This window comes from Elgaria multicarinata, chromosome 11 (assembly GCF_023053635.1).
Source record: "Elgaria multicarinata webbii isolate HBS135686 ecotype San Diego chromosome 11, rElgMul1.1.pri, whole genome shotgun sequence".
Classification (NCBI taxonomy): Eukaryota; Metazoa; Chordata; class Lepidosauria; order Squamata; family Anguidae; genus Elgaria; species Elgaria multicarinata.
This window is the reverse complement of record NC_086181.1, coordinates 31,407,125-31,431,493: the sequence shown is the minus strand read 5'-3', so window position 1 is coordinate 31,431,493 and position 24,369 is coordinate 31,407,125. Positions and strand designations below refer to the sequence as shown.

The 24,369-nt window shown below is 45.1% G+C and overlaps 1 protein-coding gene across 1 annotated transcript in view; it reads right to left on the bottom strand.

The window, feature by feature from the left end:
• Window positions 1-24,369, bottom strand: part of GRIN2D (glutamate ionotropic receptor NMDA type subunit 2D) — a 60,108-nt gene that overhangs the window by 3,362 nt on the left and 32,377 nt on the right. Inside the window, exons 4-12 of the mRNA XM_063137652.1 lie at window positions 24,217-24,331; window positions 23,220-23,416; window positions 22,632-22,785; window positions 21,847-22,000; window positions 18,941-19,066; window positions 18,574-18,803; window positions 12,631-12,791; window positions 6,766-6,953; window positions 2,127-2,359 (exon numbers count right to left, since the gene is read on the bottom strand). Coding sequence (XP_062993722.1) covers window positions 2,127-2,359; window positions 6,766-6,953; window positions 12,631-12,791; window positions 18,574-18,803; window positions 18,941-19,066; window positions 21,847-22,000; window positions 22,632-22,785; window positions 23,220-23,416; window positions 24,217-24,331 — 1,558 coding nt within the window. The remainder of the gene's footprint in view (window positions 1-2,126; window positions 2,360-6,765; window positions 6,954-12,630; window positions 12,792-18,573; window positions 18,804-18,940; window positions 19,067-21,846; window positions 22,001-22,631; window positions 22,786-23,219; window positions 23,417-24,216; window positions 24,332-24,369) is intronic.

Genomic DNA, 24,369 nt, shown 5'->3' with positions numbered 1-24,369 from the left:
AACCGTGTCACAGAGCTACAATACCCAGGCTTCCCTCAGTGGGGGCCACAGCCATTTAAAAGCCATGGAACTGGTTTAAGTTTGCATTGTGTATGAATGCCTCCTTGCCAAGTAGCCACAGTCCCTGGCCTTAGCTAGACCTACGGTTTATCCTGGGATCATCCCAGGGTTGTCCCTGCCTGCTCCCGGGATCCCCTGTGTGTCGTTTACATGAACAGGGATAATCCTGGGACGATCCCGGGATAAACCTTAGGTTTAGCTAAGGCCCCTGTATCTCTGGTATTAGGGAACAGGACTTTCTAAAATGATAGGTATTGCAGCTCAAGTCACATTCTTTGACTTTAGTGTGATGTGAGCTGCAATACCTATCATTTTAGAAAATATTATTATTATTTATTCATGAAATGTATATACCACCCCATAGCCAAAGCTCTCTGGGCGGTTTGCAAAAGCTAAAAACAGTGAACATTAAAAAGTATACAAAATAATCACTAAGGACCCAGATAAGAAAACAGAGTAGCATAGGGTGCAAACAGGTGAATGTTAACACAGGATTTGCTGCATCATAGGAACATATGAAGTTGCCTTATATTGAGTCAGATCATTGGTCCATGTAACCCAGTATTGCCGACACTGACTGGCAGCGGCTCTCAGGGGTTTCAGGCAGGATTATTTCCTTGCCCTACCTGGGTCGGATCTACACTACTGCTTTAAAGCGCTTTATAACAGTTTTAAAGTGCTTTAACTGCTTTAAAGCGCTATAAAACTGTTATAAAGCGCTTTAAAGCAGTAGTGTAGATCCGGCCCTGGAGAAGCTGTGGGTTGAACCTGGGACCATCTCCATGCAAAGCATGAGTTCTGTCACACTGAACTGTGGCCCCTCCATCTTTTCCCTCTGGAAAGGCAGCTTGGCTTCTCCCACCTTTGCGTTGCATTTGGTGGTCATAGTAAGCAGCAAATCAAATACTGATTTGCTGGCCTGTCTGGCACCTGCCGCCCACTCTCTTCTTCCTCTTTTAATTTTTGAAGTGCAACGTTCAACTGAACATTCATTTTTCACCTAAATTTAAAAAGAAACACAATGCAATTTTTTTAAAAATAAATAAATAAATCTAAAACTGAAAAAATGCTGCAGGGAGGTGGGTTTGTGACTTTGCTGTTTTAATTCCATATTTTAATCTATATCAATTTCTGCTGTGTGTTTTATCCTGGTTGTGCTTTTTTATATTGTATTTTGTATTTGTGTTTTTAGACTGTTGTTTGTTTTATTATGCTTTTCATGGTTTAATTTCTGTGAACCGCCCAGAGAGCTTCGGCTATTGGGCGGCATACAAATGTAATAAATAAATAAATAAAATGTCAAAGGCACCAACCAATTAGTTCTGTGCACAGCTGACTTCTGTTGCACAGAATCGGTTTCCCTGGGCTCAGTCCTGAAGAGCAGATTTGTCTTTGAGAGCAAAACACACTGAACGGGCTTCCACAGCCGTCCATCACTGAATTTATGCACGTCTGTATGCAACCACAGATGAATAAATAGGGAGAGAGGAGAATGTAGACAAGGATGTACACATTGTCTAAGCTAAGAAAAACAACATCTTGTGCCAAGGTAACCTAAATTCTATGATCTCTACACAAACTATGCAAATTAAGCACATTTACATAGCATGACTTGTTTTGCATGTTTTAGTTACAGGGAAATGGTGAAGCAATATGCAGGCTCAGGAGCCCCACCCTCCGGCCCCCGGAAATCTTGCTGAGTCCCCAACCTCTTGTTTCTGAAGTTTCCCAACTCATTGCCTTCCACCACCCCATACTCCACACGCACTTTCAAGCGGATCTTTGTAACGTCTAGAAACTTGTGGGCGGGGAGGAGGGCGTTAAATGAAAGCTGAGATGCTAAGAATGTGGATTTTTGCACACAACACACATCTCTGTATTTGCGTGGTGTGATCATAGAATACTCGGAGCCCCGGATGAAGGGAGAGAAGTGGAGGCAGAAAGGGAGGGAGCGAGAGATTTGCTCTCTGGACAGTTCCGAGTGTCTGCATACGGATGGAAAGAGAGCTTCGCGTTGGCGTGAGCCATGAACGCAGAGCTGGCCCTGGCTCACTGCGCGGCCTCACCCTGCTGAAGGCAAGCAGGAAGTCCAGCCGTCCCGTGTGTCTCATACAGTGACGTAGTTTCCAATAGATGAGGTGCTCCCAGGCAAAGACCAGCAGACTCAGCCCCATGGCCACCAGGAGCATGTAGAAGACCCCAGCCATATTGTCTATGTCCAGCTTGCTGCTCATCACCTCGATTTTGTCATTGTGACAGATCCCTGACAGCCACAGGCGCTCCAGGAGCTCAATTTCATCTGAAACGGAGGAGGGGGAGGAACGGTATGGAACACGGGAGATTTATTTATTTATTACATTTCTATACTGCCCATTAGCGGCAGCTCTCTGGGCGGCTTACAAGACAAAGCTTAAATCCATAAAATACAATAGCATAGTAAAACATCATATAAAACCATAACTTTAAAACAGAAAAAATTCAAGGTAGTCACCAAGATAAAAGCCAGCAGCAGCGCAAAGATCTAAAAACACACTGACAGGGCTAAAAAGCCTGGAGGACTGAAAATGTCTCCATGTAGCACCGAAAAGACCACAGTGCAGGTGCCAGGCAAGCCTCTCCGGGGAGGTCACTCCACAATGCAGGTGCCAGGCAAGCCTCTCTGGGGAGGTCACTCCACAACCGGAGGGCCAATAATCGAAAGGCCCTCAGTATAGTAGCCGCCTGCCTCACCTTATTTGGCAGGATGAGCTTAGGGTCTGGACAGGTATAAACCAAAAGAGACTATCTTTCAGGTAACCTGGTTCCAAGCTGTTTAGGGCTTTGTAGTTAATACCAGCATTCTAAATTTGGGCTGGAAATGGACCGGCAGCCAGTGCAGAGCATAAAGCACTGGCATAATATGATAATATTGGCCACTCGCCGATAACAAGCTTGCTGCCCTATTTTGGACTAGCTGAAGTTCCTAGACTGTTTTCAAAGGGGGCACATATAACGCACTGCAGTAATCCAAACGGGAGGTTACCAGAGTGCGAATAACTATAGGAGATGTGCTTCTCCCCAGCCCTCCCTGTAAATGGCCTATTAGGCCTGCCCCCATCAGAAAATGTAGATACCTTCTTATTCAGGGGTAGGGACTGATGTCTGAAGTCTCGAGTGATCCAGAAGCTGTGATCATTTAGCTCAGCCTTCCTCAACCTGGGGCGCTCCAGATGTGTTGGACTGCATCTCCCAGAATGCCCCAGCCAGCAGAGCTGGCTGGGGCATTCTGGGAGTTGTAGTCCAACACATCTGGAGCGCCCCAGGTTGAGGAAGGCTGATTTAGCTGCAGCATGATAGAACTTAAGTGTGGGGATTTAAGCAGACCAGGAGAGAGGTGCCTTCGCAGCTCTTGGGGGTACATACGTGCTCACAGATCACGGTGCAAAGCACTTGCTCTTTAACCATGCTTCATTGTCCTTCCCTACTAGCTGTTGGGCTTGTGAGGGACTGTTCTTGTCCTCCCTTTGCCATGCATGTCTATGAATCCTAATCCAATTTAGCGACTGCAAGGATGGAGCCATGCAGTGGTTGTTTTTCCGGATTAATTAATGCATCATACCAAGATCTTGTGCATGTAGTGTAAAAGGTAGTCCAGAGGTTTAGGTAGTATGATTTGACAAATGGGTGGGTTGCTAGGCAACTGTTTCTCTCTCCCCCTCCTCAAATAAGCCACTGGAAGCGTGCAACAGTCTGCACATGTGCTCTTGTACACCCACAGACTTTCCAAAACACTTGAATACCCTGATACCCCTCATAATGGACATATTCAACTTATATACACCAACATACTGAAGAATTCCAAATAGATGGACAGGGAGAGTGATACAAACCATTCATCATATATATTATATACCCTCCCTCCACACACACAGAATGTTTCCGTGTTACATATCCTGAAGTACTTTGAGACAAAAACCTACCATTGAAGTAAGTTTTAAACATTGATCATTCATATATATATTATATTATATTTGGATGATTCATTTTTGTATGCACATTTTTGGAATATAGAGTACATACAAGCCAACAAATGCTCTCCAGTAAATATGTTACAGTGAATGTCTGGAACCTGGTCACTTGTGAATGTTGACATCCCAAACAAACGTGGCAAACATTCAGTAACTTGGAGATAGCCCGGAGAATGTGACAACCACCAAATGGTGATTATCAGTGTTCACTTGAGCCTGTCCCCAAAATGGGAATGTGTCTGTTTGTAGAAGTCACAAGATTCATCTGAAGTACTCAGCATTTCCATGTGAATTGATCACATTGACCACCATATTTGGGGCATTCACTGTAACGTACCCAAACTCTACAAAGCAACTCTGTCGCCCTCTCCCCCGCACAAATCTTTTACACATCATGAACCTCACAGGGCATTTTTCACAACGGAAGCAAAGAACGCCTCTGTGTCTGGAATGCTTCATTTCTGAATAATGCAGCGCAGAAAGCTGGGGAGAAAGCCATGCTGTTTTTTCATTCAACTTAACTGATGCGAGAAAAGCAAGATGATTTAAGCGTCGTGGAAACTGGGTGGCCCAGTTGAAACGCAGCCCCATCCCCAATGGCTGCTGGCATGCCCTAGTGGGGCGGGAAAAGCCCCGTGCCCCATTCTCCTGGGGATCCCCAGAGTCAGACAGGCCTATTAGGCGAAGCAAGGCTGTTGGCTAACAGCAATTAGAGCCTCAGACTGAGCCCATTAGCAGCAGCAGAGGCAGAACCCAGGTTCCTCTGCTCAGATCAAACGCACCAGAACTGTGTCTGTTCATTATCCCCGGAGCTAGAAATAGAAAGCGGGATGTCTGTCTCCCATCGCCTTTGCTCTGAGTCTAGCCCACAGAGGCTTGCTTCCTCTCCCAGGAGTCCTGGCTCCCTGACCTCATTGCTTGAACTGGCTGGGCCCCACGGCTCTCTTGGGGTTCCCACTCACTTCCACTCTGGATTAATTAATCCAGAATAAAACATCACCATCTGTTCACATTCATCAATCTGCAGGGCTGCTGAGAGGTGGTCTGGGTGGGGCAACTGTGAGCACAGTCTGGACTCCTGGCAGAGGAGACGATGCACAGGCGGATTCTCAGGCATTGGGGGGTGGGGGTGGGGGGTTTACTTCTGGGGCCAGAAATCCTCTCAGCAAACCCGTTAAGGTGGAAACTCCTTCCTCCATGCACACATAAACATGCACTAAAATATGGTCGAACTTCACAGATTTGCTAGAGATATGAATTTGGCTCTCTTGATTAACATACATGAACCTACCACTATGGTTTTGCCTGACAAACTGGTGGTTGATTAGGGACTTGACAAATGGGCCTTAATAGCCATAAGGACATTGAAACTTTCTCTGGCCTTGGGGATGCAACACCCATGAGAGAATCTGGGAAAGGGTAATGGAGACAGCAAGAAGACATTTTGCATTTTTGAACTGAGTCAGGGGCCTCATCTACACCAAGCAGGATATTTTCCACTTTGAAAGTGGTATGAAAGCGGTATATAAAAGGCAGGAGCCACACTACTGCTTTATAGTGGTACTGAAGCGCACTGACAACTGTCGGGACCCATTGACACATATCATACACCGCTTTCATACTGCTATATCCTGCTTGGTGTGGCTCCTTCCTTTTATATACCACTTTCATAGTGCAATATCCTGCTTGGTGTAGATGAGGCCAGGGAGTCAGGGAGCTGTGAGTTGGCTAAAGGCAAAGCAGTTTGGAGCGAAGGGGCTCTTGCTCTCTGGGTGTCTGATACGGGATTAGTGGATTCTTGCTTGCAATAGGAGGGCCTATTTGCTCCCACTATACTCCATCTGTAGATCAAACAGGTTTTATTAAAAAGGGATCATATGTCTCTGGTGCATTCCAAAGGAAACTAAACCATGCAGCCCTGCCCCTGCATCTCTCCTTACTCAGGGAGGACATAATGCTATATTTAACCACCCCAATAGCAAGCACCTATTCGAAGTTAAAGCGTGTTAAAAAGAAACGAATCTGTGTTAACTAAACTTGAAAATCCAGGCAAGGGCAATTGGGATCATAATCCACTTTCTAGCTAAGGGCAAGGAATGCTCCGTTTCTCCAAAGCAGTTGCCCTGCAATCCAGCCAAGCCACCGCCTGCCCTGGGTTTTAATACCACACATGTGAGGGAGGCTCTTGTTCACCAGTCCAAGCAGAGAACACAGCCTATTCATAAGGCCAGAGGCAGGCAGGCAGTTTGGTACTGGGCGTGATGTTTTAAGAAGTATTTTAAATGTCTGTCTGAGGAATGGGCACCAGATGCCCCTTATTTAGAGCTGTTGTTCATTCTTGATAGGTAGAGCCTGCCTTCCAGCAGGAACTGGGACTAGACAGTCCAAGACTCTTTTCCAATGCAAATTATTCAAGAGTATCCACAGAACATAATAAATAATAAATATCCCTCATTTCAGACACTCCTCACTCCAGAATGTCCTTTATTTCTGAACTCTCTCCCCTGACAACCCTTGTCTGGTGGAAGAGAGGGAGAGAGAGAGACAGAGAGAATACCATTCACTCAGCTGTTGGAGGAAATATACTCTCCACCTCCCAGTTCCTCATTTGCTACTCTTCCAAAGAACCCAGGCATCCTGGCTCCTAGCTCATCCTCTCAGTGCCGTCCTTAGAACCTGGCATGCAGCTAGGCCTTACCATCACTCAGAAATTGGAGAAGGGCCAGGTCAATGGGCCGTTTCCACTTGGATCCCTTCTGCAGCGCAATGCCATAGCCTGTGGTGGCAAAGACTTTCCCACTTCCTATGGTGACAAGTTTACAGCCTTCTTCCTTGCGGGCCATGTAGTTGAGGACAGCTGCATCATAAATGAAGGCGTCCAGCTTCCTGCAGTCAGACAAACAAGACAGGCAGAGACAGATAGATGGGTGTAGTGTGGAGCAGAGCACCTGCAGGGATTAAGTGGTTGGGCTATCTGCAAGGCTGGTAACTGATTAAAAATTTCTCCATCTTTGATTTGTCTGGCTTTAAACTGATCTATTGATGAGGTGTAAATACTTATTCGTATTACAAATAAATTGAAGGCACCTTACTGAGCATCTTGAGGGAGGGGCCAGCTTTCTTTAAGTATGGGATACCTTATCATTTAAGTATGAGATACCTTATCATTTAACAAACAAATGCTAACATTCATAGTTACATTTTTACATAGTTACACGGATCCCAGAATTGTTGTTTTTAAATGGATACTGTTGTTTTTATACTGTTTTTTATGTTTTTGATGGTTTTTAAATTTTTGTATACTTTTGATGTTTACTGTTTTTAATTGTTGTAAACTGCCCAGAGAGCTTCGGCTGTGGGGCGGTATATAAATGTAATAAAATAAATAATAAAATAAATAAATATAGTTTAAAGGAGAGGCTCCCTTTAACAAGTTTCCTTTCATACCATATCTGGATATTTCTTGTAACAGTAACATATTAACACCAAAATGGCTTCAAAAATAAAAAGGTTCAAGACACATCAGTACTGTGGAAGAGACAAGCTTTAGGGTGGATTCCTGCATTGAGCAGGGGATCGGACTCGATGGCCTTATAGGCCCCTTCCAACTCTGCTATTCTATGATTCTATTGATTTCTACAGAGCATGGTGACTTCAAATGCATATGGTTCTTATTGATAAATGGAAATTATGTGCCAGTTCACACATAATGACCAACCATGGATTAATTAACCCATTGTATACTGTCTCCCACCTGTGCATTGCTTCTGCTTTGCATCCAGTTTAGCAAACAACCCAGGAACGGTTGTTTAGTGTGACATACAGACCTGGCACACTGGCTTGTTGAGGGAAAAACAACCTAGAGTTTTAACCTAACAATACAGCCTCGATTAAAAGTCTGGGTTGTTGAGGGAGGAAACAACCCAGAATGCTGAGTTCAGATGTCATGCGAAACAACTCAGGCTTTCCTGGGTTGTTTGCAAAGTGGAAGCTGGTGGGAGGCAGCATGCCCCTGACAACCCATGGGCCCCATAGTGGTTGTTCTGAGAGGCAAATGTTGATGAGCTTGGGTAACAAACTGGAAGGAAAAACGACTTTAACTTTCTTCTTTGTCATCGAATGTCACCGGCAGGAGCTAGCAGCTAGCTGACACATCTGTGTGGCCTGCCCAGCAGCATACCCTTCAACAGTGCTGAGCCTTTGTTTATTCAGAGTTTGACCAATTAACCAGGGGGCACAGTTTTTATTATGTTACTGATTAATCTTCCCATTAAAACAATTAACGTTTTCAGCCATAGTTATATAGCATAGGCTATATGTTTAATAGGCCTGTGGGGGAAAGGAGTCCTGGAAAGGTGAAGAAAAGGGCAACCAAAATGATCATGGGGCTGGGACAAACACCCTCTAAGAAAAGGTTACAACGCCTGGGACTGTTTCGCTTAGAAAAAAGGTAAGTACAGGAAGACATGATAGAGGTGTATAGAATTATGCAGGGTGTGGAGAAAATGGACAGGACTCTCTCATAATACTCGAACCCAGGTTCATCCCATGAAGCTGAATCGTGGGAGATTCAAGACAGATAAAAGGAAGGACGTCTTCACACAGAGCATTAATAAATTATGGAATTCATTACCACAAGATGTAGGGATGGCCACTTGGATGGCTTTAAGCAGGGATTAGACAAATCCATGGAGGATAAAGCTATCAATGGCTACTAATTATGATGCCTATATATCAGCTCTAGTGTCAGTATACCTCTGGATCCCAGTTACTGGCAACGTGAGTGGGAGAGCTACATTGCATTCACCTCCTGCTTGACATCTTCCCATTGGGGCATTTGGCTGGACAATGGGTGAATAGAAATCTGGACTAGATGGGCCTTTGGTCTGATCCAACAGAGCTTTTCTTATGTAGTGCTAGAACTGCAGTACATGCCTTGCTCCATTTTTTATCTTGCTTCCCCCCCTGTTATTTACCTTCCACGTATTCACCCACCTTCTCCGAGATACCTTGGTTCCATGCTTCCCCCTCCGTCCTATGCTTCCCTCTTTGCTCCCTCTATGCTCCCAATCCTAAAAACAGACCAGTCCTATGCAGAGCCCATTGATGACAACTATTTATCCCTAACTTTGCATAGGGTCAGTCTGAGGGGTCTCCAGCCCTGTTTCCCTGTGAACCATACACACACACACACACACACACACACACACACACACACACACACTGCACATCACAGCAAAGTTATGGTGGGTGTGAACAAGTGATGTTTAAAAACAAAAGACTCACTTAAAGCAAAAGTCAAAGAGCAGCCCACCGATTAAAAGCGTGGGAAGGACTTGACAAGTGGCATACGTGCAAAGCATCATGCAAAGCACTGAATTCTGGAGTAGATGATTGGTGGAACGGTCAGACCTTTAGAAATTCCACCACAGTTGAAATGGCCCGAGGGCTGCCAGCCCAAATGGAAGAAGGCAAGGCCACAGTATAAGTGGCCCCCTGAAGGGAATCAAAAAGGACTAGCTAAAAATGTGAAGAGGGCCAGAACTCACTCCGTCCTTGCTTTTTAGGGTTGCTGACTTTTCACTGTAAAAAATAAAATAAAAAAATCTGCCTGCCCCTAGGGTAGAGCCAGGCAAAGCCGGTCTGGAAACTTCAGCTGGTACAAAACTGGGCAGCCCGTTTACTAACAGGGACTGGCTGGTGAGACCACATTACGCCAGTCCTTTTACAACTTCATTGGCTGCCAGTCCAGGTCCAGGCCCGATTCAAAGTGCTGGTATTGACATTCAAAGCCCTAAATGGTTTGGGGCCAGGTTATTTGAAGGAACGCCTCTTCCCGTATGTACCTGCCCAGACCTTAAGATCATCTACAGGAGCCTTTCTCCGTGAGCCCCTGCCAAAGGAAGTGAGGCAGGTGGCTACTAGGAGGAGGGCTTTCTCCGCTGTGGCACCCCGGCTGTGGAATGAGCTCCCCAGAGAGGTCCACCTGGTGCCTACACTGTACTCCTTTCATCGCCAGCTGAAGACCTTTTTATTCTCTCAGTATTTTAACACTTAATTTTAACTTAAATTTAGTTTTTACTGTTCTAACTCTGTATTTTTGTGAACTGCCCAGAGAGAATTTTTGTGAACCGCCCAGAGAGCTCTGGCTATTGGGCGGTATAGAAATGTAATAAAATAAATAAATAAATATTTTAATCTTATATCAATTTTTGCTGCGTGGTTTTATCCTGGTTGTGCTTTTTATACTGCATTTTGTATTTGTGTTTTTAAACTGTTGGTTGTTTTATTATGGTTTTAATTTTTGTGACCCGCCCAGAGAACTTCGGCTATTGGGTGGTATAAAAATGTAATAAATAAATAAATTATAGGGGTGCAGGATTGCAGCCACACCAGGAACTGATAGAGCAGATTTAAAATCAGGTTAAGAAATCATTGTGGATAGAACCTGCTTGGCCAAATCTGGAGCTCACCATCTTTTCAGCACTGCAGTTTTGGTTATCTGACTACTAAAACTATTTGGACCAATAAAATAACCTGTGGGCAACTCTGCCTGTTTTGGAACAGGCACTCAAAAACATTCAATGTGGATTAGATCACACTTTTAAACCAATTGTGATTGCCACGCAATAGTGTGCTTTAAAAGCAGCTTTCCCTTTTGTTTTTAAATGCGTGTTTATTTCAGAAAATTTCTTTATCTAAATTGTCATTTAAAAAAAATCTCAGAGCCATTCACGAAATAAAATCATGATAGGATCGCATAAAACCAATTAATAAAGCAATAAAATATCTCATTAAAATGACCAAGTGTGGCTGACAATGCTAGCAGTCAGGAAAACGCCCGGGGAAACAAATATGTCTTAAATTGTTGGTGGAAACACTCCCCATTCGGAGCCCACCTGATCTCAAAGGGGAAATCATTCCACATGGTGGGCACCACAACAGAGTAGGAAATGCATAATCGTGAGGGGTGGCTGTTAATCTTGGTTAGTTAGCAGTGTGTCTGGGTTTGATCTTGTGTACATAGGATTAAATGGTAAATTATAGAACTATAACTCAGCCATTCCAATAGCAGTAGGGATCCCTCCCCCCAAAAAAGGCTGCTCAACCTATAATGCACTCCTACATCCGTGAAAAATAATATTGAAGTCACAAAGGCCCACAAATAGAAGAACCCCACATGGAAGTCTCGTTAACAGCGTGATGATGCAGCTCAATCCTCACTGAATGCCTCACTGTGGGCTTGTCTTATTTGGTTTATTTATGAAATGAGTCCATAGGAATTCATAGAAGTTCACAGAAGCATTGTTGTAAGAAACAGTAGGGAGGCTCTCTTGCTGGTGTGAGCAGCTACTAGTGCTAGACAAGCACTTGTTCACTGGATTATTCAGGGAAGGAGTGTACAAACCGTTTAAAGAATAATAATTTTAAAAAGGACTACACTGTTTATCGCATGGTCTTCTGCATACTTATTTGGAAGCCAGTCTCACTGTGTTTAGTGAGGCTTCCCTTCTAGGTAAGTGTGCATAAGGTTGCAAACTCATTGATTAATTGGTTAGATTAAATTGATTAGGAACATCATGATTGACTAAAAAGGAGTCCACAGTTAATAAGGTAGTGGATTTTTACATCAATCTTTTTAAATAAAAGTATTTATCAAAACTGCACATGGCAAGCATGTTGGAAGAGGCATTCCTTCTTGCCTGTTAACAACAGGGGAACACCTCTTCTAAGAGGATACTAGTTTTACAATATATGTGCATATTATCAAAAATCAAAGAACGTATGCTTCTTTTCCATTTAGAACTATTTTTTTTTCTCATGTGCACATTTCTGCAGATTTAATTAATTCACTGATTAATTGACCAAGCTCATATTATTAAATTGATTAAAATTTACTTAATGAAAATAGACGAATGAACTTGTTACAAGGTCACAAAATAGTGTGGGTATGAAAGCTAGCCATTTCGCAAGCAACATCCAACAGCAGTCCACGACACTCCCACAAATCACATTTCACACGGCTCTCGTCACAGCAATTAACGTTCCATATCTGGTGGGGCAAGAAAGGAAGCATGGCATTTTCTTCAGTGAATATTGCGCCCTATGTGCACAGGGATTTGTCTACCACAAATCATCATGTGAGCTTGTGAGTCCAGGGGAAAATCTGCTGATATAGAGCGATTAGCTCATGAGTATATGCAAAAGTGCACAGTTGAGTCTAGCACTGAATCTGAATCGGATGCTAACGTGGAGCTAATACACACAGTTCCATCCAGTTCCCTGCTTTCTGAAGGATCTTTGGAGAGAGCAAGCCACACACAACTTCAACCCACATGTGGCTTCATGGGTGCATTGTGTGGGATAAGAATAGATTGTGTGGAAAGGTTGTTGGAGAGTGTGTGGGGCCACTTTTTGGGCCTGCCACAGAATATGTGCCCCAGGTGACGGGGGGGGGGGGTTAGGATGAAAAGTTCAGACATACAGGCAGAAGAGGGGGGGGAATCTTGGCCTCACCCTTCCTGCCATCATCACCATCATTTCCCCCACCCGCACCACCTACCCTGTCTGTAGGTTCTGGAGTGCATCCTCCACACTGCGCTGGTTGTATTTTCCCATGTATTCATGCATTTCCCCATAGTTGTTCCGAATATTCTTCTCGGTGCTTCCGTTGGGAACAGTGCCAAATCTCAGAGGTGGATAATGATGCTGGGGTCTCTGGAACTGTCAAGGGTGGGAAAGTGACAATGGAGCATGAAGAAGAGCGCTCACCTGGATCTTCCGCCACCCCTTTCTACTCCAGTCCCAGAAATGAAAACTGAGCAAGGACAGAAGGCTCTTAATTCCGTCCGAGTTCATTTTGGGCTACTATATTGTCACGATCAATCAGCTGGGTGATAAAGTTGACATTTGGTTGGCATTAGAAGAGAGATCACCTCCCCAAATGTTATAATTTCGGGATATAGAGAAGCACCCTATGTGTGTGATGGGCAAGACAGATGGGTGTAGGAGTGGGTGGATAGCTAAGAAAATGCAAATGGTGATGGATGGCTAGGTAAATATTGTGTTTGAATAAGCGTGTGGATAGATTGTCTTAATTTACTTCATTTTTATCCCATTCTCCAAGGATCTGAGGAAGGTCCCCCATTTTATCCTCACAACAGCCCTGTGAGGTTGGTTAGAAAGATGGATTGGATTGGGGGAGGGGGCAGTCAGGAAGGTGTCTCCCTGAACATAATCATGACGTTTCTCTTCATTTCTCACAAGGCATCAGGAGTGGCCACAACCCAAGTGAACTTATAAATATTGGCTGAAGTTAAACTCCCTGTGGTATGTCTCATTGAGTGAGTTTTGCATAAGGGGATAACTAAATTTTACACATGAGTGTGCATAACTGAGCCCCAATACCTTTTTTTTAAATATATGAGCACTATTAATTAGAACAACAACCGCACAGCTTTGGGAGTGGAGAATTTAGAGTGGAGAATGTTTGGGCAAGTATGTTTTTGGAATCAAACAAAAGGAAAAACTATATGAACTATATGTATGTTCAGACAACATACTAAGCCACCGTGGTTAAACATTATGACTTAACGTGTCGTGTGAACCATGATTTAGTGTGCTGTATGAACCATTCCTAACCATGGTGGCTATATACCCATGGTTTAAACACACTCACTAACCATTTGCTGGGAAAAGGGTTTAGCAGCCTAATCACGGCTTAGTGTGTCGTCTGAACAGGCCCTATGTGTCTGTGTGACTTAGGACACAAAAAGGGTAGGCAGGGAGAGGGTTAAGTACCCCCTGACCTGCTGTCTGTTCACCGGTCTAAAGTATCCTCTTCCAAAGCTGCTTTTCATTTAAAAATGGCTTTGGGGGTCAGTTTTATGCATTTGTGTGTAACAGTTAACCTCACAGGTTGTGCTTTATCAGCACGTTTAGGGTTTGGTTGCTTGAAAAATACAGTCTTGCCAAAATAAGAGCGCTACCATGAGAAAAGTCACGTGGACTGAAACAAATGTACTTTTCAGATGCAAACAGCGGAACCATGTGGATTGGCCCAATTGAAGTGGGTTGAAAAAAGACCTGATCTGGGAGCTCTGACATTGGCTTTCCCAATATCTGGGGATTTGGGGTAAGTTTAAAAGCAGCATAGGGTAGGTAACTCTTCCCCCTTTGTGTGTGTTCTCCAGTTGAAATAATCTCCTCCAAAGCTGCTACAGCTATCCATTTGAGCTACGGAAGGTTATTCTGATAGAGATAATAATACTGAGAGAAAGGGTTAAAAGACCCCCACCCTCCAGTGCATCTGCCCTAATCCAATTCCCCACCCATCACAACTTTAATGTTGTAAACCGCCCAGAGAGCTTCGGCTGTGGGGTGGTATATAAATGTAATAAAATAAATAAATAAATTAATAAACTACTTTTGAGCTTTAAAAAATAAATAAAGACAGGGCTTCCCTGTAATGTGTAGCTTGACCCTCAGAAAGGCAACTAAATAAAGATGGAAAAAACACAGGTGCCATAAGTATGTTTCTCCAGACCACTTCCCATAGAGAAGGTCTGAAAATACACATGACATAATGTGGAGATACTTCTAGGGAAAGGGGGAATGAAGAAGGCTCTCTGGTTGTCATTATTGTTTTATTGATAACATGTTTTTAATTATTATTGAAAGAAGGCTTTCTAGAAAGTTCTCTGTTGCCGGTGATTAACTTAAAAACACCCACCACAGAACAAATTATTTAGATTTTAGAGGGAAATATCAAGATGGAGACTGACAGAGTCCAGGAATAAGACTCATAAATAGACGGACGTAATGAAAAGGTAATTCTGGGTACAGACGGATTCAGCAGTTGGCAGAGAGGATTGTTGACAGAGAGGTGCACAGAGAGATCAGCAATACTGAAATAGACTGGGACACATTTAGAAATATGAAGGGCAGAGACAGCCTGTTTGTTCTATTACAAGAGACCGCTTCAAGAAGGCTGCGGACAGAGAAAAACATCTTTGGCATGTTTCGAGCATTACAAAATTGGCTCCACGGAACAATTCTCCGAGCCAATTCAGTGCCTCCTTGATATTCCTAGGGCAACTGGGCCCTTCGATATGGCAACTGGAAGCGAGGAAACAGCAAAAAATCAAATGCTTCCCAAGTTAGGGACAAAAATCAGAGAGCCAGCAATCGGGCGGGGGAGGGGGGGGAGAAGAGCTGGCTTTCCTCCAAATGGGGATAATGGAAGGAGGCTGCCAAGTGTCGAAAGGCTTAAAAGCCATTAGACAAAAGTGCCTGGAGAAAGTGAGAAAAGAAGGTGGGAGATTGGTGCAGATTATCTGGAATTTGACAGGAGAATGTGTATGACAAAGGAACCGAAAAGAAATAAATGGGAAAAGGGGCAAAAAGAGGTAGATGAAATGCGAAGGCAGAATATGAGGATGGAGAGAAAGAGAAACTCTACAACACTAAAAGCCAAAAGGAGTAGTGTGGTACCTTGAAAACTCTATTGTATAATAGCTGATATGCCCGGCGTTGCTCGGGTCCGTGAATAATGTTTATAACATTTATTTGATATATAATAAATTTCTATGCAACTCATTCATCTTTAGGTTGGTTGGTTGGAAAGAAGAGAGGGGATGGCAGGAAGAGAGACCGAAGGAGGAGGGCAGAAAGACAGAAGGGTCTAGCCCTACCTATGTTTTGGTTCTGGCTTCATCCACTGCTGGCATGTGGTCCTCAACATATCATTCCCCCCAGGGGAATGTGGCCTTGGCAGAAATAAGGCTCCCCGCCCCTGCAGTCTAAACTAGAAATCCACCCTTCATGTACCTGACAAAACAGGCTCTAGTATACAAAAGCCTGATCTCTACCTATAAAGCGGAAAGTATGTGTGTGTCATGTATGTCCGGAAATGTTTACGCACTTGCACATATGGTGCTGCCTTAATGCTGTTCACCCAGATAGGTTTTCATGTACATGGATCAGAAAAAAAATATCTAAAAACATGAATTTTGGGGTTTTAAGTAGTTTTAAAGAATTTAATAACAAACGTAGGTTTACGCCTACAATTCCCAGCATACCTTGGGTGGGAGGCCAGACCAACCAACCTAAAGATGAATGAGTTGCATAGAAATCTATTATATATCAAATAAATGTTATAAACATTATTCACGGACCAGAGCAACGCCGGGCATACCAGCTAGTATACAATAAACAAGTGAGTTTTCAAGGTACCACACTACTCCTTTTGGCTCTTGGTGTTGTAGAATTTCTCTTTCTCTCCATCCTCGTATTCTGCCTTTGCATTCTCATCTACTTCCGCTCCTTCTGGCTACTCTCTGCCCCCCTTCTCTCACTTTCTCTCAGCCCCCCCCCCATTTCTCACTCTCTTTTCTGTCACCCTGTTTCTCTCCCCACCCCTCACACTCGCCCAAAGCAGGCTACCAGAGGAACACCACTTTGTTCTTCCCCAAGGTCTGAAGGGATTGCTTGCAGAGGACTTTCAGAATTAGGCCAGAGGCTACGTGAAATTAGGCTCAGGACCACAATTGACCATAGTGGCAAAATCAGAGGGCAAGTGGTGTAATGTGGGCTTTGGTCCACAAAAGGTGATGCTGTAATTAATCTGTTTGTCTTTAAGGTGCTGTAAGGTTGTTCCTTGTGTTTGTTGCAACTGACTCACATGGCTCCTCCTCTGAAATCTTACAACACTAAGACCGCAATCCAATATACACTTATCTGGGAGTAGGCCCCATTGAACTCAGTGGCGCTTCATCCTGAGTAGACGTGCACAGGATTGTACTGTTAAAGCCCTTTATTTTGCTCTCCACACTCTGCCTAGATTTTCTTCCTCTGCCCCCTCCCTCAAATTGCTCCCTACTCAGTACGAGTTTGTTAATCTGAGCTGTTTTAATATTTATCTGCGATTGTGTTTCGTGTTGGGCGTTAATTACGTCCATTAATTACATCCAAGCTCGTTAGTTCTTAACGAAAGGGATTCAATTGGAGCCAGACCGCCTTGCCACAGCTGGTCCAGTTTGCGCGCCCCCCCCTTCCTTACAGCTGTGGTTGTTTGTCAGGAGCTAATTACCAAGGGATAATCAGCCACGTCCTGGTTTATAAATACACACGGTGCATGCTGGGCACCAGCAAGGCATCCCAGTGGACTGCTGTGTGGAACTACCAAGTATGTGAGCCCAATTGCTCAGGTCAACCACCTCTTAATCCTGCCCGCATGCGTGCGCTCACAGGATCTTCCTTCTATGGACCTCTTAAGGGAAGACACAGATCCACACCGGAAATTAGTTAATGGCTACCAGAAGGCTACTTAGATGGGTTTTGTTGGGATGGGCAGGTGGAGTACAATATTTTTTAAATTAAATAGCAATCAGGGCTTAACGGTAGTCCTGGAATCTGTTTTCAGTGCCACAGTCAATTCTAGCAAATATAAAATGTGGCATGAGTAACACGCCTGGTGTGCAGATGGGCAGTCTACTAGAACCTGTTAGCACTTTTTCCAGAGGAGGGGTTATAAATCAATGGTAGAGCATATGCTAGAGAATGTGAACTGTGATCTGAATGCACTTGCTTGGTATGTAGAAGGTCCCAGGTTCAATCCCAGTCAGGTCCAGAGCTCCCTAAAAACTTTCCATTGTCAGTTCTTGCATTTTTGGAGGGGGGACGGGACACACATGCAATTGTACAGCTGCCTGCCTGCCTTCCAGTCTGACCTTTGCCTTTGTTTTAGGCAGTTTCACCTTCCCTGGCATTTCCTCAAAGCTACTGGCGCTTGAGGCAAGCTTTACAGTTGCTGAGCTTGCATGATTACAGCCAGATAGCTTCTCCACAAGCTATTTAAAATAACCTTGCAAAACCTGAGCTGCTCAATCAAAAGAGAGTCCCCTTACAAGGCAGACTCTTTTGCAAGTAAAAGACAGCTGAGATCTAAGGCACTGCAAGCAGACTTTGCAGGATCCTGACGTCTTTGTCAGGAAACGTTTTGATGAAAATGTACAGAGCGGAATAAACGGAGGCCCAACTCTACTTTTCAGCCTTAAAGTGTACCAGTAGCACACGACTTCCTAGTTCGTTGGTTTTTTTGCTTTAACCTGTATAAGGTCTATGAATATACATTTATCTCAGTTTTCCTCGCTTTCCTTTCATCATTAGTCAAACACTGTGGAAGAGGTGTGTGTGTGTGTGGAGGGGGCTCAGTATTCCGTGCCTACATCTTTGCTGCCTTATTTTAAAATAACAGAAGTGGTGGTGTTTAATTTGCTCCGGGGGCAAGCTTCATGCCTGGCGCCTCATTTGCTTTTTGGTGGTGGAAAAGAAAAAGAACATTTTGAATAAACAGAATAAAAATGAGAGCTGGTAAGATGGAACGGATGGGAAATTGTGTGTACATGTAGTAGATAGATATGTCTAGATAGACAGATGTGACAGGAAGGGAAACAGATGAGGCCCACATGTATTATTCTCCCCTCAAGCCCTCCCTTCTCCTCACCTTCTGGTCACTGAGCCCAGACACTGTATCTACATATTCCTCCTGGATCATAAAGGCGGCCAAGTTGGCTGTGTAGCTGGCAAGGAAGATGACGGCAAAGAAGGCCCAGATCAGCACCATGATCTTGCTGGTGGTGCCCCTGGGGTTCTCCACAGGCACAGAGTTGTTGAACACCAAAGCCCAGAGCAGCCAGATGGACTTCCCAATGGTGAACTTGGAGCCTCCAGTGCCTAGCAAGCAGGATGGGGAGGGCGGGGGGGGGGGATAGAAATCAAAGGCTGAACTTTCCTGCGGAGGCTTGAGAGCCTTGCTTGCTTGTCACCCGGTTCCCCACCCGTGCCCCTCCCTCAAGCTGATTTGCACTCACGTTTACTGGCGCTGAGGCTGCGATTGTAGCCTACTGGGCTGAAATACTCGAAGATAAAGACAGTCACCGCAACAACAGTCAGGCACATGACAAACATCATCACCCAGACAGCAGGGCTGTAGGGCTCTGTGGGAAGAGAAACATGGACCGCAATGGTGGAGGGCCCAACCCAGCTGGGCTCTAGTGGGGGGACGTGGACCTTTAGCACTGAAAGGAAAGGAAAGGAACCTCTCGTGCAAGCACTGAGTCTTTACTGACTCCTGGAGGGACGCCAGCTTTCGCTGACGTTTTCTTGGCAGGCCTTATAGCGGGGTGGTTTGCCGTTGCCTTCCCTGGTCGTTATTACCTTTCCCCCAGCTAGCTGGGTACTCATTTTACCGACCTCAGGAGGATGGAAGGCTGAGTCGACCCGAGCCAGCTGCCTGAAACTAGCTTCCGCTGGGATTGAACTCAGGCCGTGGGGAGAGTTTCAGCTGCAGAAACTGCTGCTTTACCGCTCTGCGCCACACGAGGCTCTGAGGGCCTCCTAAAACAATAGCAATGCTTGTTTACACCTTTCTAACCTACAGCTGTGTCTGCACAATAATCTTAAGCCGGCTTTAAACTCGCTCAACACTCATGGGGCTGTGCAAGCTGAAGGCATGTGAAGACCCCACAACAGCCTATCAGAGCTGATTTAAGAGTGCTCCAAAAGGAATATAGTAAAAACAGGATGTAGATCTACCATCTTACCTTCCTCTCAAGGGAACTGCAGTTTTGTGAAGGAGCCCCGAGCATTCCAAGGGCTTATCTACACAAGTGCAACAACCACCAGAACTGTGTGAAGTCATTACTCAGTAATGAAAGATCCCAACATCTTTCCTAAAATTGCACATTTCTTAACTTGGGAGTTTTGCCATTTCCTTTTTTAAAAGACAACAGTTCTGTTTGGAGGAAATCACATTCTCCCAGCATTTGGTCCTCTTATGGATCAGTGACTGATTAAAGAATGGGCATCCAAAAGGCAAATGTAAGCAAGGCCATATCTAGACCTAAGGTTTATCCCAGGATCATCCAGGGTTCGCCCCTGCCTGAGCACTGGATCCCCTGTGTGTCACCTAGATGAACAGGTTTGACCCCTGGACGATCCAGGGATAAACCTTAGGTCTAGCTGTGGCCCTGGTGTAAAGTGATGCATGTTGGGGCAAAAAAAAAATCCCAATTTCAAGTATAACCTGACAAGATCTGAGCTAGTGGTGCCTGACCAAGAAAGAGATCTTGGGGTTGTGGTGGACAGCTTGATGAAAATGCCAACCCAGTGTGCGGCTGCTGTAAAAAAGGCAAACTCCACGTTAGGCATAATTAGGAAAGGAATTGAGAATAAAACTGCCAATATCATACTGCCTTTATAAAAATCCGTGGCACGACCACACTTAAAAATACTGTGTATAGTTCTGGTCACCACACCTAGAAAACGATATTTGAGAGCTGGAAAACGCGCAGAAAAGGGCAACTAAAATGATCAAGGGGCTGGAACAATTACCCCTATGAGGGAAAGTTACAACTGGGATTATTTAGTTTGGGAAAAAAGAAGAGTAAGGAGAGACATGATAAAAGTGTACAAAATTCTGCATGGTGTGGAGAATGGGGATAGGGAGACATTTTTCTTCCTCTCCCATAATACTAGGATCCAGGGTTTTCCCATGAAGGTAATTGGTGAGACATTCAGGAAACACATAAAAGGAAGTACTTCTTCACACTAGTTAACCTATGGAATTCTCTACAACAAGATGTAGTGATCACCAATTTGGATGACTTTAAAAGAGGGCTGGATCAATTCCTGGAGGAGAAGGCTATCGATGGCTACTTGTCCTGATGGCTATGTGCTACCTCCAGTATCAGAGGCAGAATGCTTATGTATATTAGTTGTTTGAGAACATGGGTGGGAGGGTGCTGTTGCACCGTGTCCTGGGTTCCGGTCAACAACTGCTTGGCCACTGTGTGAACAGAATGTTGGACTAGATCAGCCTTCCTCAACCTGGGGCGCTCCAGATGTGTTGGACTGCATCTCCCAGAATGCCCCAGCCAGCTGGCTGGGGCATTCTGGGAGTTGTAGTCCAACACATCTGGAGCGCCCCAGGTTGAGGAAGGCTGGACTAGGTGGACCCTTGGCCTGATCCAGCAGGGCTCTTCTTAAGTTCTTGGATCACAATGTGCTCCTGCTAAAAAACGCAGTTTCCCCCTCTCCTCAGCTCACACTTCCATTGTGATCCTAAGTGCTGTGTGAACAGCAGTTATGCGATTATCAAGGGCACATATTGGCAGGTTCCCGGGACACCACAAATGGGCAAGCTCTGTGTGTCTGGCTCTCCCGGGTCTCTTTCCCAACTCCTCACCCCATGGCCCATCATTCTGTATGTCCATTTTAAGATTTAATTTTATGTAAAACACTTTTCTCATTGATTTAAAATATGTGTATCCCTTCTTGCCATTTTTCATTGCCTAAGGTGGATTACAAATACTAAAATAAAATGAACAATAAAAAAATCCAAGACCCAACCTTAGCAATAAAGGGAACTCTTAGGAGACCTTTCTTCCGAAGACTGAATGGGGCCCTTTCTACACCTAAGGATTATCACAGGAAAATGGAGGAATCGTCCCTGCCTGCTCCAGGGATCCCCTGTGTGTCATTTGCATGCACAGGGATGATCCCGGGACGATCCCTGGAAAAAAGGCAGGTGTAGAAACGACCTACATTCCTATGTTAAAACCAATAGGTGAGAGAATGGGGAGGATTAGGACTCCTGAATCCTATCCCATGAGGCATTCTGTTTTGGACCAAGAATATCTGGCCAGCTCCTTGCCCACCACCTGCTACCACCCCTACTTGCTTTTTTCTTTGCCCCATTCTGGGGATGGGAATTCACCTAGGAAGGCAGAAGGTGAAACAGTTCCATTGCTACGGGATACCATGACGCTGATTCCCGTCTCAACAAAGGGCACAGAGAAATCTATTACTTCAGCTCTCTCCGCATTGATGGTCAAGGATCCAATTGCCATGTCAGCTCGCTTGTAAAACACCTGACAAAGAGAAAGGGAGAGAGAGAATGAGTGACAGGTTTTCTGGTTATGACCAGACAGCGTAACCCACCCTAGAACTGGAGCGAGAGCAGAAGATTCTGTCTGCCTTACCCCACAACATAGGGGTGTGTGTGTGTGTAAAAGCACTGGGAGAACTGGAATCCAGAAATTGTCAGAAGATCCTTCCAGACAGAGGGCTCCTAGCACTACCAATCAAATGGCTTAGCGCAGCTATCCCATCTTTTCCTCCTTAACAGAAGAAGGAGTGGAAAAACACAGGAGGCTTAGACCTCTTGTCAAATTCCATGAATGAGGCTGGGCAATTGCACAACAAAACCCTCGTCTGGAAGCAAGTCATAAAGCTAGAGCGCAACCCTCCCATAACACATGAAGCAGATGAACCGCAACCCTTACAATCACCGTTGATGCACTGCTCAAATAGTCCTTTCCTTCAAATATAATATCTAGACAGCCTATGGGCTGGACTTGTGAGTTCTCTCAAGAGGAGTTCAAGTCGCTGATTTTTACCCAGGATTCTCTAGTTCTTTGGAAGTCGAATAGAATCCAGAGGGTTCTAGGAGGTTTTGTGGGAGCCCAGCCTCTTAGCTCCTCCAAGAGGGAAGGAGCTTACCTCTCCAATCATGCCATTCCACATGCCGTTCACTTTCTTGCCATGTTTGCCGTTGGTGACGAGATAGAGATCGTAGGTGAAACCCAGAGTCTTAGCCAGACGCTTCAGAATGTCAATGCAAAACCCTTTGCAGCATCTCTTCTCCAAGTGATTGCTGTGTGAACAGGGCAAGAAAGGGAAAAAGGAACTCAGCGAGTGGTTTTGGAGACCCGCAGAAGGTAAACAAGAGCCAGCGTGGTGCAGTGGTGAAAGTGGCAGACTAGGAACAGGTAGGTTCGGGTTCAAATCCCCCAATTGGCCATGAAGTTCACTGGGAGAGCTTGGGCTAGTTATGCTGTGGATAAAATGGAGCGGGGTGGTGGGAAGTAGGTGTACCACTTTGAGCTCCTTGGAGGAAAGGCGGGACATAAATGGAAACACTAAACAAACAAGCAAGCATGGACCTGATTGGTGCTTGGATGGGAGATCCCTGGGAACCCCACGCAAGCTGCTCTGAACTTCCCCAAGGAACAGCAGGATCTAAGGGTAAAAACAAAGAAAACTTTACCCCCACGTAGGAGGGAAAGTTGGCCGGCGTCGCTGGAATACCTGTTGGTACGGTTGAGTGGGTGGCGGCAGGGCACTGAGTCACGGATGCAGGTCTTTGTGGCAGGATCAATGTCGTCCACAATCACAAAGGGCCTTTCCTCCAGGGTTGCCACCATGAGGTGCTTGTTGTCGTCGACAGGTTGCAGGAATTTTCTGTACCGTGACATGCTCAGGATTCTACGTTCCCACCTTCCCACCTGCCTCCCGGGGCATAGAGAAGAGGTTAGATACACCCCAAACCTTTCTCCAAATTCTTGCCAACCCACCAGTATTGGTCCCATTTAGGAAAAATCTCCGAATTCTCTCTCTCACACACACACACATATACACCCACACAGTTCTGAAAGACACCCACCCCATCCACTCCCTGGCAAAGTACACTTCTCTCCAGACTTACAGCAAACTTCCCATCAAATCCTTACCTTAAAATCACACCCACCCTTCACATCACCTCTCTATGTCCCCCTTTCTTCATGGGCCTCCATGACCAACCTAGAGGGAGGATGTTAGGTGACTTCGTAAGGATTCAGTGGATGGGCTTTGCTTACAGTCCAGGGCTGAGCAACCGTGAAACCTGGAGTCAGGGATGCTCCCACCACCCCTGTCAGACGGGGTAGCAAACCGCACAGGGCGTGGCCTTCCCTGTAGGTTCACCTTGACTTGCTTGCATGAGTAATTCAGAGCTCTAAGCTTCTCTGGCTCCTTTCTGTTGGGCATCTGCAGTCTTGATTGTGCCCGTGGGTGCTGGCATGTGAGTAGCAGGGGATTGGGACTCGCTGGTCTTTCAGCTCTCAGTGTTTATGGGCCTTGAACAGTTCTCCAACTTTCAGATTCACATTTGTTCCATTATGACCCCAAGTCAACAATGCACCTTCCCCACAGCCCTCGCTTGCCACAGTACTACCAGGTCATATTGACCCCAAATCATCTCCCCCTTGGCTCATCAAGCTTCCTCCCCAACCCACCAACCTTTCCGCCAAACCTCCCTCAAACTCACCACCTCCCAGGTTCGGTCTTTGCTGAGGGAGATCACAGCCAAGGATGGATTGATGAGGTACCCATCCTCATTAAAGGAGAAATCCTTCTCACCCCAGGTAACATTCATGAAGTACCTGTGAAAAGGCATGAGGAGAGCTCTTCAGTGTCAACC